The sequence below is a fragment of the Chiloscyllium plagiosum genome, chromosome 14 (genome assembly GCF_004010195.1).
Source record: "Chiloscyllium plagiosum isolate BGI_BamShark_2017 chromosome 14, ASM401019v2, whole genome shotgun sequence".
Taxonomy (NCBI): Eukaryota; Metazoa; Chordata; class Chondrichthyes; order Orectolobiformes; family Hemiscylliidae; genus Chiloscyllium; species Chiloscyllium plagiosum.
The window spans coordinates 37,508,544-37,525,327 of NC_057723.1; the positions used below are offsets into that span (position 1 = coordinate 37,508,544).

Below are 16,784 nucleotides of genomic sequence, written 5' to 3' on the forward strand. Positions count from 1 at the left end.
TCATATTACAGCTGTATTGCACATCACTTAGCACAGGCAAAAATATATTAGAATTTTATATGTTTCTGTGTGATCCCCCCTCATTTCCACAAACTCTGATGAATATAATCCTAACTGATCTTGTCTCTCCATTTATGGCAGTCCTATAATCAGTCAGGTAAACCTTCTTTATCAGATTTCAGTTTATTAGTTCTTATTCTTTAGGTTATAGTTCTTAAACAAATTTAGATTATTAGGGTAAACAAATCTAAATTTGTTTAAGAACTATAACCTGGTGTTGTGTGGTGTTTAACTAACGTTGTAAAAATATATCATTATAACTCTATGAGACTGTAACTCTTTTGCTATAAATTCTGTCATATGGTTATGTTCCACAACCACCGCATGAAGAGGCAGCGCCTTGAAAGTTAGTGCTTCAAAGTAAACCCGTTGGACTATAACAGCATTCAGAAAATAATCTATCTGACTGTTTTTGCTTTCAAAATGGATAACCTCACATTTATCCAGATTATTGGGCATCTGCCATCTGTTAGCCCACTTACTGATCTTGTTCAAATCACACTGAACCTCACATGCATGGATCCCTGTGGAAACCCACGAGTCACTGATTGTCATTCAGAAAAAAACCCAGTTTATTCGTACTCTTTGTTCTCCATTTGCCAGCCAGCTCTCAATCTATTTCTGTACATGACTTCCAATCCCATGCACTTTAATTTACATGCTAATCCCTTGTGAGGGATTTATCAAAAGCTTTTTGTAAATCCAAGTAAGCTACATCCACTGGCTCTCCTTTATCCACCTTATTAGTTACATCCTTAAAAAATTCCAGCAGATTTATCCAGCATGATCTCCCCTTCATAAATCCATGCTGAATCTGTAAAATCTCATCACTGTGGTCAGGCTAACCATTCTATAATTCACTGTTTTCTCTCTGCCTCACTTCTTAAATAGTGGCGTTAATTAGCAACCTTCCAAACCATAGGAACTGTTCCAGAATCTATAGAAATGTGGAAGATGACGACTATAAATAACATCGGCTATTTCTACGGCCATTTTCTTAAGTGCTCTGGGGTGAAGCTTATCAGGCCCTGACAATTTATCTGCCTTTAATCCCACTATTTTCCCCAACATCATTTCCATACTGATTTTTATTTCTTTCAATTCTTCCTTCCCATTAAGCCCTGTGTTCCCCCATATGTTTGGACGTTAAAGCAATAGCCTTGGTATCTGGATTACTAACATAGTGACATTATTGCTAGGCCACTACCTCCCAACACTAACCGATCCACTTGTACGCTAAATGTCAACTTACATGTTTGGTACAGTATTGGAATCTGGTCAGTGGAGAGCTTGCACCTGCTACAAACACCAATCAGCAATGGGCTTCCTCGCCTGAGGAATAGAAGATAAACTTTTTTCTAGTTTAAATTGATAGCACATGAGAAACCAAGTCATTAGTAAACGTTCAAATTCACACAATGAACTTTTAATATAGCCTAATATCTACATTGTCCTCAGGTCTTCAGGCTACACTTTATCTTGAACTAGTATGGAGATACACATTCTTTCAATAACCATACCATAGAGTCATAGAGATGTACAGCATGGAAACAGAGCCTTCGGTTCAACTTGTCCATGCCGACCAGATATCCCAACCAATCTAGTCCAACCTGCCAGCACTCTGCCCATATCCCTCCAAACCCTTCCTATTCATATAGCGACTCAAATGCCTTTTAAATTTTGCAATTGTACTCGCCTCCACCACTTCCTCTGGTATTCCATGCATGTACCACCCTCTGTGAGAAAAGTTGCCCCTTAGGTCTCTTTTATATCTTTCCCCTCTCACCCTAAATCTATGCCCTCTAGCTCTGGACTCCCCCACCCCAGGGAAAAGACTTTATCTATTTATCCTATCCATGTCCCTCATAACATTGTAAACTTTATAAGATCACCCCTCAGCCTCTGATGCTCCAGGGAAAACAGTCCCAACCTGTTCGATCTCTCCCTATAGCTCAAATCCTCCAACCCTGGCAACATCCTTGTAAATCTTTTCTGAACCCTTTCAAGTTTCACAACATCCTTCCGATAGGAAGGAAACCAGACTTGCATGCAATTTCCAACAGTGGCCTTACCAATGTCCTGTACAGCCACAACATTACCTCCCAACTCCTGTACTCAAAACTCTGATCAATAAAGGAAAGCATACCAAATGCCTTCTTCACTATCCTAGCTACTTGCGACTCCACTTGCAAGGAGCTATGAATCTGCACTCCAAGGTCTCTTTGTTCAGCAACAGTACCTGGGACCTTACCATTAAGTGTATAAGTCCTGCTAAGATTTGCTTTCCCAAAATGCAGCACCTCACATTTATTTGAATTAAACTCCATCTGTCACTTCTCAGCCCATTGGCCCATCTGATCAAGATCATGTTGTAATCTGAGGTAACCTTCATTGCTGTCCACTACACCTTACAATTTTGGTGTCATCTGCAAACTTACTGACTATACCTCTTATGCTCACATCCAAATCATTTATATCATTGATGAAAAGTAGAGGACCCAGCACGATCCTTGTGGCACTACACTGGTCACAGGCCTCCAGTCTGAAAAATAACCCTCCATCACCACTCTCTGTTTTCAACCTTTGACAACCATCCAAATGGCTAGTTCTCCCTGTATTCCGTGAGAACTAACCTTGCTGACCAGTCTCCCATGGGGAACCTTACTGAAATCCATATAGATCACATCTACCTGGTCAATACCACAAAGCCATTATAGTTACCATGTGTTGCCATCACTAGAGTAAACACAAGGGGAGGAGCAAGAGTGCCTGCTGAGCCTCGCAAGAAAGTATCGGGTCTCCGTCAAGGTTTTCTCTCCATCCTCTCAATATCTAGGCCATCTAACCTTCCAGCAGTCACCGACCTGATTGTCAAAGCCTACCTTTTTTAGAACCGTGGCAACATCCTGCCACCAACTAAAGTCCTGGGGTTAAAATTGCAAGCCAGCCATCATTTGCTACTGGGCTCTGTTGGGTACCAGATAGAAGCCTGTAGGGTCAGCCTGAGTGTTGCACTCCTGAGCAAAGTTAGCCACCCTTCTCAGCTTACCGGACAATATGTAGACATTAAATCTGGTATCTTTTAAAATTAATAATAAAATAGGTAATTCAATTTGGAAGGAAATTAGATATTGCTTTAAGTACTTTTTTCACTCTTGTATAAATGATTTGGATGAAGGAGCCAACCATTTGGTTGCTACATTTGCTGACAACATAAATGTAGGTGGGAAAGTAAATTGTGAAGAGGACATAAGAAGGTTACAAAGAGATATAGATACATTAAATGAGTGGGAAAAGATCTCGCAAGTGGGAGAGAATGTGAATCTGCCTATTTTGACAGGTTAAAGAAATTGCAGGAGCTCCGAGATAGAGGGATCTGAGAGTCCTGGCATATGAATTGCAAAGGGGCTATATCGATACTGAAAGTAATTAAGAACTGTAACAGAATGTAAATGATTTTATATAGGAATTGAACACAAAAGTAAGAAAGTTATGTTTCAGTTGTACAGGGCAATGTTGAAACCACATCTGAACTATTGTGCGCAGTACTGGCCTTCTTATTTAAGAAGAATGCAAGTATATTAGAAGCCACGCCCCCAATACTTGGCATGGGTGTGTTTTCTTATGAGGAAAGGTTAGACGGGCTAGGTTCATATCTGCTGGAAGTTAGAAGAGTAAGAGATTTGTATGAAATAAATAAGATCTGTTCTTGATAGAGTGTGTGGGGAAAGGATGTTTCTTCATGTGGAAGAATCTAAAATTAAGGGCCACTGTTTAAAAATAAGGAGTTACGAATTTCAGACAGAGGGTCAGGAGTCTTTGGAATTCTCTATATCAAAAGGCAGTGTCAGCAGCATCTTTGAATATTTTTTAAGGCAGAGGTAGATAGGTTTGAGATTAGCAAGAGAGTAAACAATTATCAGGAATAGTCAAGATGAGACATAATCAGATCAGCAATGTTTTATTGAGAGGCCTATTCCTGCTCCTAATTTGTATGTTCAATGTTACTTTATTTTCTTGGTTTTTGACTTACATAAGCATCCCATATATTCTTTATAAATAGTCAGAAAGTAACCTCAGTTTGTACAAGAACTGCATTTAATATTGTGTCAAATTCGATCCATATGTAACTCTTTTTAGAGCTGTCTGGGAAAGACGTTAAAGCTGGGGACAGTATTATTGACTATGACTAAGCATTTTAATTTATCATTAAAATGGTTCATAATAAATTCATTTTCATAAGTTATTACAGTACATTGTTATTTCAGTACTGAGCTATTCCATGCTCATGTAAATTCAGACATTCATGTTGCTGATGCAATAGAACTCAAGGTACCTTTTCCTTGTAGAAAGAATGCATCAGTTGCCTGGTTACACCGCTCTTTACACACACTTGTGTCATAGGTGTTCCTTACATATGTACTCAAGACAACTAATAACCACCAGCTCTTGCTTTTAAACCTTAAATAATGACATTCACAAACTTAACAACATGTTTAACCAGACATTAACAGCTAACTACAATGCAGCAGACAATAATTAAAATACTTGACTTTAAATTAAAAACTGTAACAAAATGGTAAACATTTCCAAATAGACTTCAAGAAGCAAACATTGAAATTATAGTGATTATAAGCATGTTATGGCACACCCCTAGGGCAGGTGGAATTTGCACCCAGACTTTCTACAAAGAAACTCAAGCAGTGATCATTACATACATGACTTAACCTCAAACCTACCTAGCAGCAACAGCTTCACAGGGAAAATGAAGACTCTTGAAGACAACTGCAAATGCTCCTTCCTGCAAGTACAAATGTAATTTCTGACGGTAAATCATTTTTATTGTGATCTTAAGTGGAAGATTTAAGCATTACACAAAAATAATTATTAGAAAATCAAGAATACATTCTCAGTAAAGTTACACACAATGTTTACATCATCCCGCAAATAAAACATAAAATAAAATCCACTCCTTTAGAGACGTATCCACAAAATAAAAAGACCCTTGTCACACAAGTCTCAGGACAATAGCCTCAAGAAAGTTATATGAGTCCTGTAATCAGCACAAAAGAATTAGCAGGCCCCAAAGTTGTGTGAACCAAAATCCCAATTCAAATTTTCTATTTGTGTAATAACGCAAATAATATACAACTCAAAATAATAGGGTGAAACTTGCCTGGTGGTTACATAGCTAGGTAGTACAACCACAATGGCATGGACAAATAGAAAGCCAAAATATCATTTAAAAATTGCAGTTACTGCCCTCATCTCAAAAATTAGGTCACGGTGTTTGCCCATGCAGTAGCAAAAAAGATACCAGAGTTTCAAATTCTGTTTGGAACTGATCCATTGCAGTACTAACTGAAATCATTGGTACTAATTAATGTATTTTATTTCAGTTAATACTTAACTACAACAATATTAGGCAGGAACTGGAGTGTGTTCATTGGAGGTGGCTGTTTGAGGGTAAATCCGCATTGAACATGTGGGAGTATTTCAAATGGCAGTTGATAAGAGTTCAGAAATGACACGTTCCTGCTGGAATCAAGGATTGGTATAGCAAATTATGTGAACCTTGGAAGAGAAGCGATGTTATGACCTTGGTCAAAAAGAAAGCAAGCATACATAAGGTCTAGGAAGATGGGAACTGACGAAGCCCTTGAAGTATATAGGATTGTAGGAAAGAACTTAAGCAGAGAATTAGAAGTGCTAAAAACAGTAATGAAAAGTTGTTAGCAAACAAGACTAAGGAGAATCTCGAGGCTTTTTATGCATAAACAAAAAGCAAGAGGGTAGCCAGGGAAAGGGTTAACCCACCCTCAAAGGTAAAGGAGAGAATGTGTGTGTGCAGCCAGAAGAGGTAGGTGAGATCTTATATGAATACTTTATATTGGTATTCACCAAAAGGAACGAATTGGTGGAGGGTGATCTCAGGGTAGGGAGTGCTGAATTTCTAAGTCAAGTTGCTATTTAAAAGGTGTTGTGAGTCTTAAAAAGTATTAAGATAGATAAGTCCCTGGGTCTTGATGGGATCTATCCCAGAATATTGAGGGAGACAAGACAATAAGTTGCTGGACAGACATTTTTGTATCCTCTTTGGCCGCAGGTGAGGTCGCAGAGGACTGGCAAATAGCTAATGTTGTCCCGATATTTAAAAAGGGAAACAGGAATTATCCAGGAAATTGTAGACCTGAGAGCCTCATGACAGTGGTAGGGAAATTATTGAAAAAGATTCTTAGGGACAAGATTTAGAAGCACATGGACTGTTTAGCGATAAAGAGCATGGTTTTGTGTAGGGGAGGTCGTGCCTCACTAACTTGATTGAGTTTTTTTGAGCAGGAGATGAAGATGATTGATGAGGGAAAAGTGGTTGAGGTTGTCTACATGACTTCAGTAAAGCCTTTGACAAGTGAAGTCACATAGTATGAGGGGTGAGCTGGCAAGATTGGTAAAGAACTGGCTTAGTCATAGGAAACAGAGGGTAGTGGTGGAAGGATGGTTTTTGGAATGGAGGTCTGTGATTAGTAGTGTTCCAAAGGGATCAGTCCTGGGCTCTCTGCTGTTTATGGTCAACATAAATTATTTGGAGAAAAATGTAGCTGGTCTAATTAGTAAGTTTGCAGATGATACAAAGATTGGTGGAGTTCCGCATAGAGAGGAGGATTGTCAGAGAATGTAGATCGGTTGGAGGCATGGGCAGAAAAATGGTCAATGGAGCTTAATCCGGACAAATGTGAGGTGATGCATTTTGGAAGGTCAGGTACTGATGGAAATTATACAGTGAATGGCAGAACCCTTAGGAATATTGATATGCAGAGGGATCTGGGCGTGCAGATCACTGAAGGCAGCGGCACAGGTAAATAAGGTAGTAAAAAAGGCCTATAGCATGCTTGCCTTCAAAGGCATGGGCATTGAGAATTACGATGGACAATTTATGCTGCAGCTTTATAGAACTTTAGTTAGGCCACACTTGGGATAGTGCATACAGTTCTGGTCACCACATTACCAGAAAGATGTGGATGCTTTGGAGCGGATACAGAAAAGGTTTACGAGGATGCTGGCTGGGGGATTTTAGCCATGAAGAAAGTTTGGATAGACTGAGTTTGTTTTCACTGGAACACAGAAAGTTGAGGGGCAACCTGAAAGACGTTTATAAGGTTGTCAGTGGCATGGATAGAATGGAAAGTATGAGGCTTTTTCCCAGGGTGGCTGGGTCAATTACTCGGGGGTCACAAGTTCAAGGTGCAAGGGGGAAAGTTTAAAAGAGATGTGTGAGACATGTTTTTCACAAAGGGTGGTGAATGCCTGGAGCGTGCTGATAGAGGAGGTAGTAGAAGCAGATGGAAAAGCAGCATTCAAGAAGCACCTGAATGAATACATGAATAGGAAGAGAATAGAAAGTTATGGATCCTGTAAGTGAAGACAGTTTCAATATGGAAGGGCAAAATGTGTCAGCGTAGGCTTGGAGGGAGGAAGGCCCTGTTCTTGGGCTGTATTGTTGTTTGCCCTTTATTCTTCAATCTGTTTGCAATGTTATTTGATTGGAATATCTGGTAATAATCAAAATTATACAATATTTTGAATTGCACATTTTGACTTTCCACCTTATAGGTAAAATTGCTTGTACTTAATGTATACAAACAGTACTGGAGGGTACATAATCCAAAATATTCTGGTTGTTAAAAAATATGCATTTTCCATTCACCATGTACTCTAAACATACCACTCAATGTTTTTCCTGGAAAAATAATTAGTAACAACTCACCAGCTGTTGAATAACTCTTTCTACCAAAGTAGAAAATCTAACATCTTCGCTTTCTCTGTTGTCATACATGTACTTTGTTAGTTTAGGAATCACCTCAGTATCTGTCTCAGATTCAAACTCAAAACCTTTACTCTCCTATATTGGAAAAGACCATATAGAATATATTGAATTGTTTGCATTTTATTATCACATTAAAATTTGCTTATTTTATGACAATTTCTCTTACCAGACATTTTCTTAGGTCTTTGTAGTTTGTAATAATTCCATTATGAACTACCACAAATTCTAAAAATAAAAAAGTACTGTCAATCCAGAAATCAGTCTGTCAAATCCATGTATGTACAAATTTTAACAAACATTTTTAAAACCCATCATTGCTACACCATACTGGTGAGTCAAAACATTAGGACATGAATCATGTCCTGTTTGCTCTGACCAGTGACTTCCTGATTTTGGTGATACCAAAGGAATGCTGACAACAGAGGCCTAGAAGGCTTATCCAACTTTAGATTTATTTCTTTATAGGGGTTCTATACCCATAAACTGAATAAGATCCCAAATAAACTTCCTGGTCAGTTATGAACAAAGTAGACTATTTTATTTTGTTTTCTTAATTCATGGGATATGAACTTCATTGGCAAGGTCGGCATTTATTGGAGCAGCTCCATGCGGAATCTTTCAATGACGCTTACTTATACGTTGAGCAACAAATCCACTGGCTAAATCGAGAAGCAACCTGGACCAGATTCTGTTACCCAGGCTGTACTTTGGAGAAAAATGCTCTGCCCATTTCCACCTAACATCCAATGGTATTACCATTATTTAATTACCCACCAACAAGATATTATCACCACTGATCAGAAGCTCAACTGGACCAGCCACCAACCCAGAACAGCAGCTCAACTCCTGCCTCACCAAAGCCTCACTGACACTTACAAGGCACAAGTTGGGAGTGCAATAGAATACTCTCTATATGCCTGGACATAAGTTCCAACATACTCAAGAAGCTCACAGCTCTGGAGTCTATCCAAGACAAATAAGTACATTTAATCAGAAACCCATTCACCATCTTAAATATTCATTTCCTCCATCAAGGATATGACTTGACTGCAATGTGTACCAGGTATAAAGTGCTTCTCAACAATTCAACAAGTCTTCTTCAACAGCGCTTCTCAGATTCAATGTCTCTTCCACCAGGAAAGGCCGGGTCTAGAGAAGCGTGGGAATACCACTTCACCTAAGTTTCTTTTAAGCCTCACCCCAGAATGAAACATATTGTTGTACCTTTATCATTTCTGGGTCAAAATCCAGGTCCTTGCTAAACAAATTGCTAACTTTCCCCAAAGAGACTGCAGTGGCCAAGGCAACAGTGTTTCACGGTCAACAAAATAATGCCACAAACAGCTGAAGAAAATAATCAGACAGGGAATAGAACACTGACCTTTATATCTAGAAGACTGGAACAAAAGGATGCAGAAGTTATGCTGCAGTTGCACAAAATCCAGGTTAGACCCCCACTTGGAATACTGTGATCAGATCTTGGCACTACATCTTATGAATGATATATTGGCCTTGGAAGGAGTACAATGTAGGTTTACAAGAAAGATCCCAGGACTTCTCGGGTTAAATTATTGGAAAAGACAATACAACTTATGCTTGTTTTCTCCAGAATTTAGAAGGCTAACGGGTGATCGATCGAAGGCATCAAGATGTTAACAGGAAAAAAACTTGGTCGATAAATATAGTTTGAAGATTAGGGCCAGACCTTTCAGGAGAGATGCTATGAAGCACTTCTATATGCAGATGGTGATTAAAATTTGGAACTCTTTTCCACAAATGCAGCAGATGCCAGATTAGTTGTTAATTTTAAATCACAGATAGATAATTTTTTGCAAAGCAAAGGTATTAAAGGTTATGGCCAAAGGCAGATATATTGTCTTATGCCACAGATCAGCCATGATCTCATTGAATGGTGGAATGGGCTCAAGGGCCTGAATGGCCTACTCCTGTTCCTTTCTTCCTAACCAGGGCAAGTAGGAGTGGGCAATAAATGCAGATCTTGCTAGTGATGCCAACATCTGAGGAATTAATGCATTTTAAGAAGTGATGCTGATATCAAGTGAAAAAAGCCTTCTTAATTCATCACAGTGGTTTTCTTCACTTCATTTACATGAGGTAACCTCTATCTAAACAAGTACTCGGCACACTTACCACACAACAGTAAGAAACAAAAAGCCTCTCAGTAGATATTATAGTAAATGATTAGCATTGTGTTTGGCTGTATTCCAATCTTGTAGAGCACTGAAGTTCATAAATTACCTTTTTATATAATCTGACTTGGATTATCTGTACTTCTCTCATCATCTTTAACGTATGAAAAGCACATACCATTGCTTTTGTCAGAGCGTTGGGGATGACTGTTCACCTCATTTGGACTCCCATGTGTTGCCCAGCGAGTGTGAGCAATCCCAAAATGGACTTCAAATACTTTGTCAAAGTTCAGAAATGTTTGTTCTGAAAAAAATAATTGTTACATACCTAGTGCTGTATTTATGTGTCAACATAAATCACTGCACAATGTCAAAGAACAATTTTACAAATTAATTCAGTGTCACATTCCATGTTATCTGTAAATTAGAAGGTACAAAGAAATATCTCAAACATTTTATGAAAATATTGTTGTGCTAGTGTTCTATTTTTGGCTTAAGTACACTCCCATGCAACTGCAACAGGTATTTATGTTGCATCTTAAATATTGTAAAATATGAAGCAAAACACTTTAAAGAAGTTTTCAAACTTCACACTGAGCCAGACATGCAGATATCAGGAGTCTAACCAAAGTTTCATCAAAGTGGTAAGTTTCATGAAATGGCTTATAGAAAGAAAAAATGAAGACAGGAGTTGCTTAAGAAGGGAATTCCAAAAAGGTCCTAGATAGCTGAAGTTTGAACAATACAGTGACGAAAACTTAGGTATGCGCAGGAGGCTAGAAGGGTCAAGAAGGATGGAGATGAGAGGTAATTTGAAAGATGACTCATTATATTGTGTCTCTCCTGGTCAGGAGCTCCAAAATGGCAGCTTCAAAAATGACCTGTGTGTTTAGTATTATTTTATGGGGTGAACAGGAAATTAGGTATTTCATGCAGTAATTGTTTTCCATCTTAAAGAGATTTTCCTCCGAAATTCTTACTCATGGAGACAGAATCACAGAGAGTCATACAGAAGCATACTTCAGCACAGAAACAGACCCTCCCATCCAACTTGTCCAGGCCAACCAGGTTTCCCAAACTAAATTAGTCCCACCTCACCTGCATTTGGCCTATATCTCTCTAAACCTTCCGTACCTGTGCAAATGTCTTCTAAATGTTGTAACTCCTCCTGCATCTGCCACTTCCTCTGGCAGTTCATGCCACACGAACCACCCTCTGTATGAAACCTTTTGCCCCTCAGGTTCCTTTGAAATTTTTCTCCTCTCACCTTGAAAATACGCTCCCTAGTTTTGAACTCCCCCACCGAGGGAAAAGACCTTTGTTATTCACTCATCTATGCACTTCATGATTTTCTAAACCTCCATAAGGTCACCCCTCAACTTCATGCACGCTAATGAAAAATGTTGTAGCCTATCCAGCCCCTCCCTATAACTCAAGCCCTCTAGTCCCTGCAACATCCTGGTCAATCGTTTTTGAACCTTCTCCAATTTAATAATATCCTTCCTATAGCAGGGTGGCTAGATCTACACACAGTACTTCAAAAGTGGCCGCTCCAGCATCATGTACAACCTTATCATGACATCCCAACTCCTTTACTCAATGGTCTGAGCAATGATGTGGGGAGGTTTCCCCCTCCCATTTCATGCAGATAATGCCAAATCCGTGACTCATTTTGAAACAAAAATGCAGAATGTATTATTTCTTCTGCTTCATTCAGAGTTCTTGCAGGCTGTTAGAGGAAGCAGAGGGAAATTTTCTTTTCAAGAAGTTTCCATTTTGAATGTCATTATGATTCCATTGAAGGTAAAGACCTGCCTCTGATCTATGACCTGGTTTAATATAGATAATAAAAGCATACACTTGATAAATACTTCAAATATTATCTCACCAGCTTGCTTGCTATTCAGTTAATTTAGGACAAATGACTTTCTGACCTTTCAAATAAAAGCTGCCTTCACAGAAAACCCCATTTTCCTCTATTTCAGATTCTAAGTTTCCAAACAATACAAATGTACCATAATCCTACATCACAATATAAATAGCCTAAAAACTACTCAACTTAGCCACTTGGCAACGGATTCTAAACTCCTGTCCTGACTCTGCAGACAATCTATTTGTAATATCAAGATCCAAGAGTGAATCCAGTTCTTAACTAATGACAACCTTAGAAGTGGTTTACACTTGCTTGGCATCTTCACATCATTCCAATTGAAACCGAAAAACAAATATCCAAAAGATCCAACACAGAATTTATTTCAAGAATTGAACGTGACTCAAAAATATATTTAAAATGTTACAACTTAGGTATATTAAAGACTAATTTTATGTTTTATATCATAAAGAATTATTTATATTCTTAAAAATCAAGAGGCAAAAACTCTGCTATATCAGTTGCAAGTGTTATCAAAAAATGTAAAAAGAAAATGAACAATCAAAAAAAACTACTGCTTTAAAACTTTGTGGTCAGATTCGAATGATATTTATTTGAATGTGCAAAGCACTTCAACAAAAATAGAAGCATTAATAAAAAATAAATATAAATTCTGTTTTACTATAAGAGACGTGACTTAGATTGGGATGGGACTGGGATTTAATATTTCTAGTTATAAAACTTTAGAAGAGTTCAGGAAAATAGTGGTAAATGATAATTATTCATAAAGAATACTGTCAAAGCAATTTGTCCTACAAAGTTGCATTGAGACAGAATATGCGAGGATGCATAAGCAGGAAAGAAAGCAGCACGTGTAGCAGACCACTGTGTGAAGGTTAGAGGATAGAAAACTACAATGGGGCAATAATAGGCAATTTTAATCATTGCAAGAGGCATTAGACTGTAGACAATGCACTTGATCAGTAAATACACTTTTTAGAATGCATCCTGGATTGTTTCCTTTGTTGGCCGATTTTTGGTTCAACTTGGAAATGAGTTTTATTTGAAGCAAAGCAACATACTGCTGAAAATAGAAGATGCTGGAGGAACTCAGCAGATCTGGCAGCATCTATTAAGAGCAAAACAGATTCTATGTTTCCAGTCCAATGCGACTCTTCTTCACTTCTGACCCTGCAACAGAAGCATTTTGTGTTTTTATTTGGGAATTTTATTTAATTATATTCTAGAAAATAAGGTGAGGCAAATAACTATTAGATTCAAGGAGCTGGAATGGAGAAAGCAAAAGTTCAGCAAGCTAAGAGCTAAAATTAAACTCATTGAGCAGAAAGCTTTGTAAATAGGCTCAACAGGAGAAAATCCTAAAATATGATATAGTCAAAATATGACATGAATATATTCATCTAACGGAATAGGGTTGCAAAGTGTGAACTGCCATGGATAAATAAAAGGATGATAAATACAGTATTAAAGAAAAAAACAGGAATGCAGAAAACAATAAGGCAGGTAGATAAAGTGGAAGGGCTGAAGGGAATGTGAATAAAATTAGCAGAAAACAAGAAAACAGTAACGGTTTTACCAAAATTTAATAAAAAGTAAAGAATAGTGAAAGAAGGCTGTGATCATGCAAGAAGGAAGGTGCATGTCTAACTGTGAAGAAGGGAAGGTATTGCAAATATCAAACCCATTTTCACATCATTGGAAGCAAGCCCGTCTACGCATTAAAGAAACATAAAAGATGCACAATGGCTGGAGATAATGTGAAAAAGTGAATTGGCTACAGAAAACAGAGCTCTAGAAGCAGAATTTTCCCAGCCTCTAAGTGACATAGGTAATAATGAAATTATTAGGAAATTACAGCAAAATGGAAAAAATAGATTCTGCGTCAAGAGTGAAAAAAAATTGATTTTCTACTTACAGTTTTAATGGCTAGATGAAAAGTTAGTTTACTTGCAAGTTAGCACCAAGGGGCATTTTTGGAAAGCACACATTCCCTCTATTAGATGATGGTGTATCTCTGGGCTCTTGTTTTCTTAGCACTCATCACTTTCTTAGCACTCACTCACCTTGCACTTAACTGGATGCTCACAATCTCTTGCCTTTTTGCACATTGCTGCTTCATTCAGAACTTCAAGGCTCATAGTGGCTCTGTCTTGCCTTGCCTTTTTGTCCAGATAAAAAGCCAGGCAGCTTGCCTGCAATGAGCAGTCAAGGCATCATGCTATGTCAATGACACCTAAACCATATGCAGGTAACTTACATAGCAAACGCACTGAATGTGCCTCAAAGAAAATGACCATGCTTCAGAGTCTAAGGGGAATAATCCTTATTCAAGTTGAAGGGGTGACTGTCAGTTAAGGGAGCCACTACAATTAGTCAAGGGCCTCCAATCTTTGGCTATAACTCAGTCAGGGGAACTCCACAGAAATCAGTCAGAATTCTGGTCAGTCATCAGTTGGGGCTTTCCTTCCAAGCCAGCCTGGTGGATATAGGTCACTGTCATTCCTGAGAACTTGTGCTGCAATGGGGAAGTCATGTGTCGCACTCGGAGGCAGCATGATGAGACGTCAATAGGATAATAACTTTAAAGGGAGAATCTCAACATAGAAAGGTGGGATACCTGGGGCGAGGCAGTGCTCATTGATGATCAACACCACTATGATGGGGCACAGTGCATAACAGTGTTTGGCGAACTAAGCTGTTGGCCTGGGCTTAGGGAATAAAGTCCAAACTAAGTGTTCCACTGTAGAGACTCTCCAACCTAGCTGCAGAACCTCAGACTGCCCTGAGAGAAAGGAAGAAGAAAACCTTACGAGGGCACATAGATAGCACGAGTGACACTTCATTGCAAATACAATGAAAATATATGCTCACTGTGTGAGTAAATGTCTGTCTCTCTACAACCACTATATTAAAGGTACAGAGCCTAGCGGCCTAGCAATCCTTATTGCTACGTGAATTCCCATAGTCCAAGATGGAAAGTGAGCAGCTCCTGCACCATGGGCAGCGTATGGAAACTTAATCGATGTTTACTATTTTGGTAACTAAGGTGAACCTCTCCAGGTCACAAACCATCATTTGTATATCATAGCCATTATTAGCAATGATTCCTGATATTGCTTTATGAAGTCAAGAGTGCTTGAGGCCAGGACTTTGCTTGTACATAGTGAGTTAAAGCCCAAAGTTCACATAGCATACACTGCCCTCAGGTGTCTTTCAGCTGTACTATCTAGGTGTCTGTGTCATGCTGTTCCCCTCTGAAGGCCGTCACATCACTCAAATTGTAAGCCTTCTCCCTCACAGACTGAAACAAAACACCAAAAGGCATGGCAAGACAAGGCAAAACAGAGATGCCGTGAGTATCAAAATAGTCACAAAGTGTGTTAGTGCGAAGAGATTGAGCAAGTAGCCCTGAGGTACACCCTGCGCCAATCCATGAGCTGGAAGCCTGTCCATGCATGCAATGCATCCTAGCAACAGCATTGCAATGAAAGATGCTGGTGCGCTCCAAGTTTAGCAATGACAGCCCGAAGTGTTCTGTAACTAGATCGGAGATGTGGCATGATGACACGATGACGGTGGTATCTGTCAGATGCCAATGTTTGTAGATGTGAGGATCTTATAGACACTGTCTATGATGTCTGCCCTGAGAGGTTAGTGCATGATGTCCAAGGCAGAGGTATGGAGAAGTAAGGGGCGAGCTGGAGTAGCCAGGTAATCACTCCGACGTACATGCCAGAAATCGTCACCAACACAAGAGACCCAATTTGCTGGAATTGGAAACTGCATATTAATGAGGCAAAATTAAATAGCAATGAGATGTTAATGCCTGCTAATACATGTAAATAGGCCTCATACAGCTCACTTGTGAGAATTTCAACACTTGGTTGGAAAATGGGGCTTTTGCTCTCGATGTTGAGAAGTTCCATGGTGGAGAGGGTTCAGAAAGATTTACTAGGATGTTGGTAGGTATGGAAGGTTTGAGTTTAAAGAAAGGCCTGATAGGCTGGGAATTTTCTCACTGGAGCATAGAAGGTTGAGAGGTTTATAAAATCATGAGTGTATTGATAGAGTTAATGGTAGGTGTCTTTTCCCTAAGGTGGGGGATTTCAAGATTAAGCAGCATATTTTTAAGGTGAGAGGAGAGAGATTTAAAAAAAGATATGAGGGGAAACAATTTTATGTAGAAGTTTGTTCGAGTGTGGAATATGGGCCAGAAGCAGGCAGGTGGGACCTGTTTAGTTTGGGATTATGTTTGGCATGGACTGGCTGGACTGAGGGTCTATTTCCATGCTGTATGACTCTGTGGTCACCGCATGTGCATTTTCTAACTGACTCCCTATAACCTATGTAATTCAGGAGTCTGGGAAGATTTCACCTCGTGATTAAATTAATGATCAAGATGAGTGAAAAGGGACTTCATTTTTACTTTTATTGATGTGATTAAAAAAAAATTCATACTTTTCAATAGCCTAAAAGCACAAAAATATACCAAGTTAATCTAATAAAGAATGTTCATTGTAATATATTTTATGTGACTCATTGTCTGCAGAAATGAAGGATATACAAATGTCAAAAGTACCAAAGACTAAATTAATTGTTGTGAACCTAGAATTTATAGACCATGATCACTTACTATAAATCTCATCAGCCAGGGCCTTCACTTTGCCTTTGCTTCGAAAGAGACAGATATAGCCACCATTTTTATGATCTTTTTCATTATCTTCATCAACTGCTATTCCTGTTGATTAAAGCAGCAGTTATTCAAAAGTGAAAGAATATATCAAATTTTATTGAATAAAGTAATGTGTGTATTTGTTTAGGCTGGTTGGGCTTGAGGGATCAATGCTATGGTCTAATA

At 38.7% G+C, this 16,784-nt stretch overlaps 1 protein-coding gene across 2 annotated transcripts in view; it reads right to left on the bottom strand.

Annotated features, from left to right (window-relative positions):
* The window catches only part of LOC122556643 (glutamine--fructose-6-phosphate aminotransferase [isomerizing] 2-like), a 121,918-nt gene that overhangs the window by 31,425 nt on the left and 73,709 nt on the right, over positions 1 to 16,784 (bottom strand). For both annotated transcript variants that reach the window (XM_043703608.1, XM_043703609.1), the window contains exons 3-8: positions 16,560 to 16,664; positions 10,214 to 10,339; positions 8,052 to 8,110; positions 7,826 to 7,960; positions 4,800 to 4,861; positions 1,313 to 1,392 (exon numbers count right to left, since the gene is read on the bottom strand). In XM_043703608.1, coding sequence (XP_043559543.1) covers positions 1,313 to 1,392; positions 4,800 to 4,861; positions 7,826 to 7,960; positions 8,052 to 8,110; positions 10,214 to 10,339; positions 16,560 to 16,664 — 567 coding nt within the window. The remainder of the gene's footprint in view (positions 1 to 1,312; positions 1,393 to 4,799; positions 4,862 to 7,825; positions 7,961 to 8,051; positions 8,111 to 10,213; positions 10,340 to 16,559; positions 16,665 to 16,784) is intronic.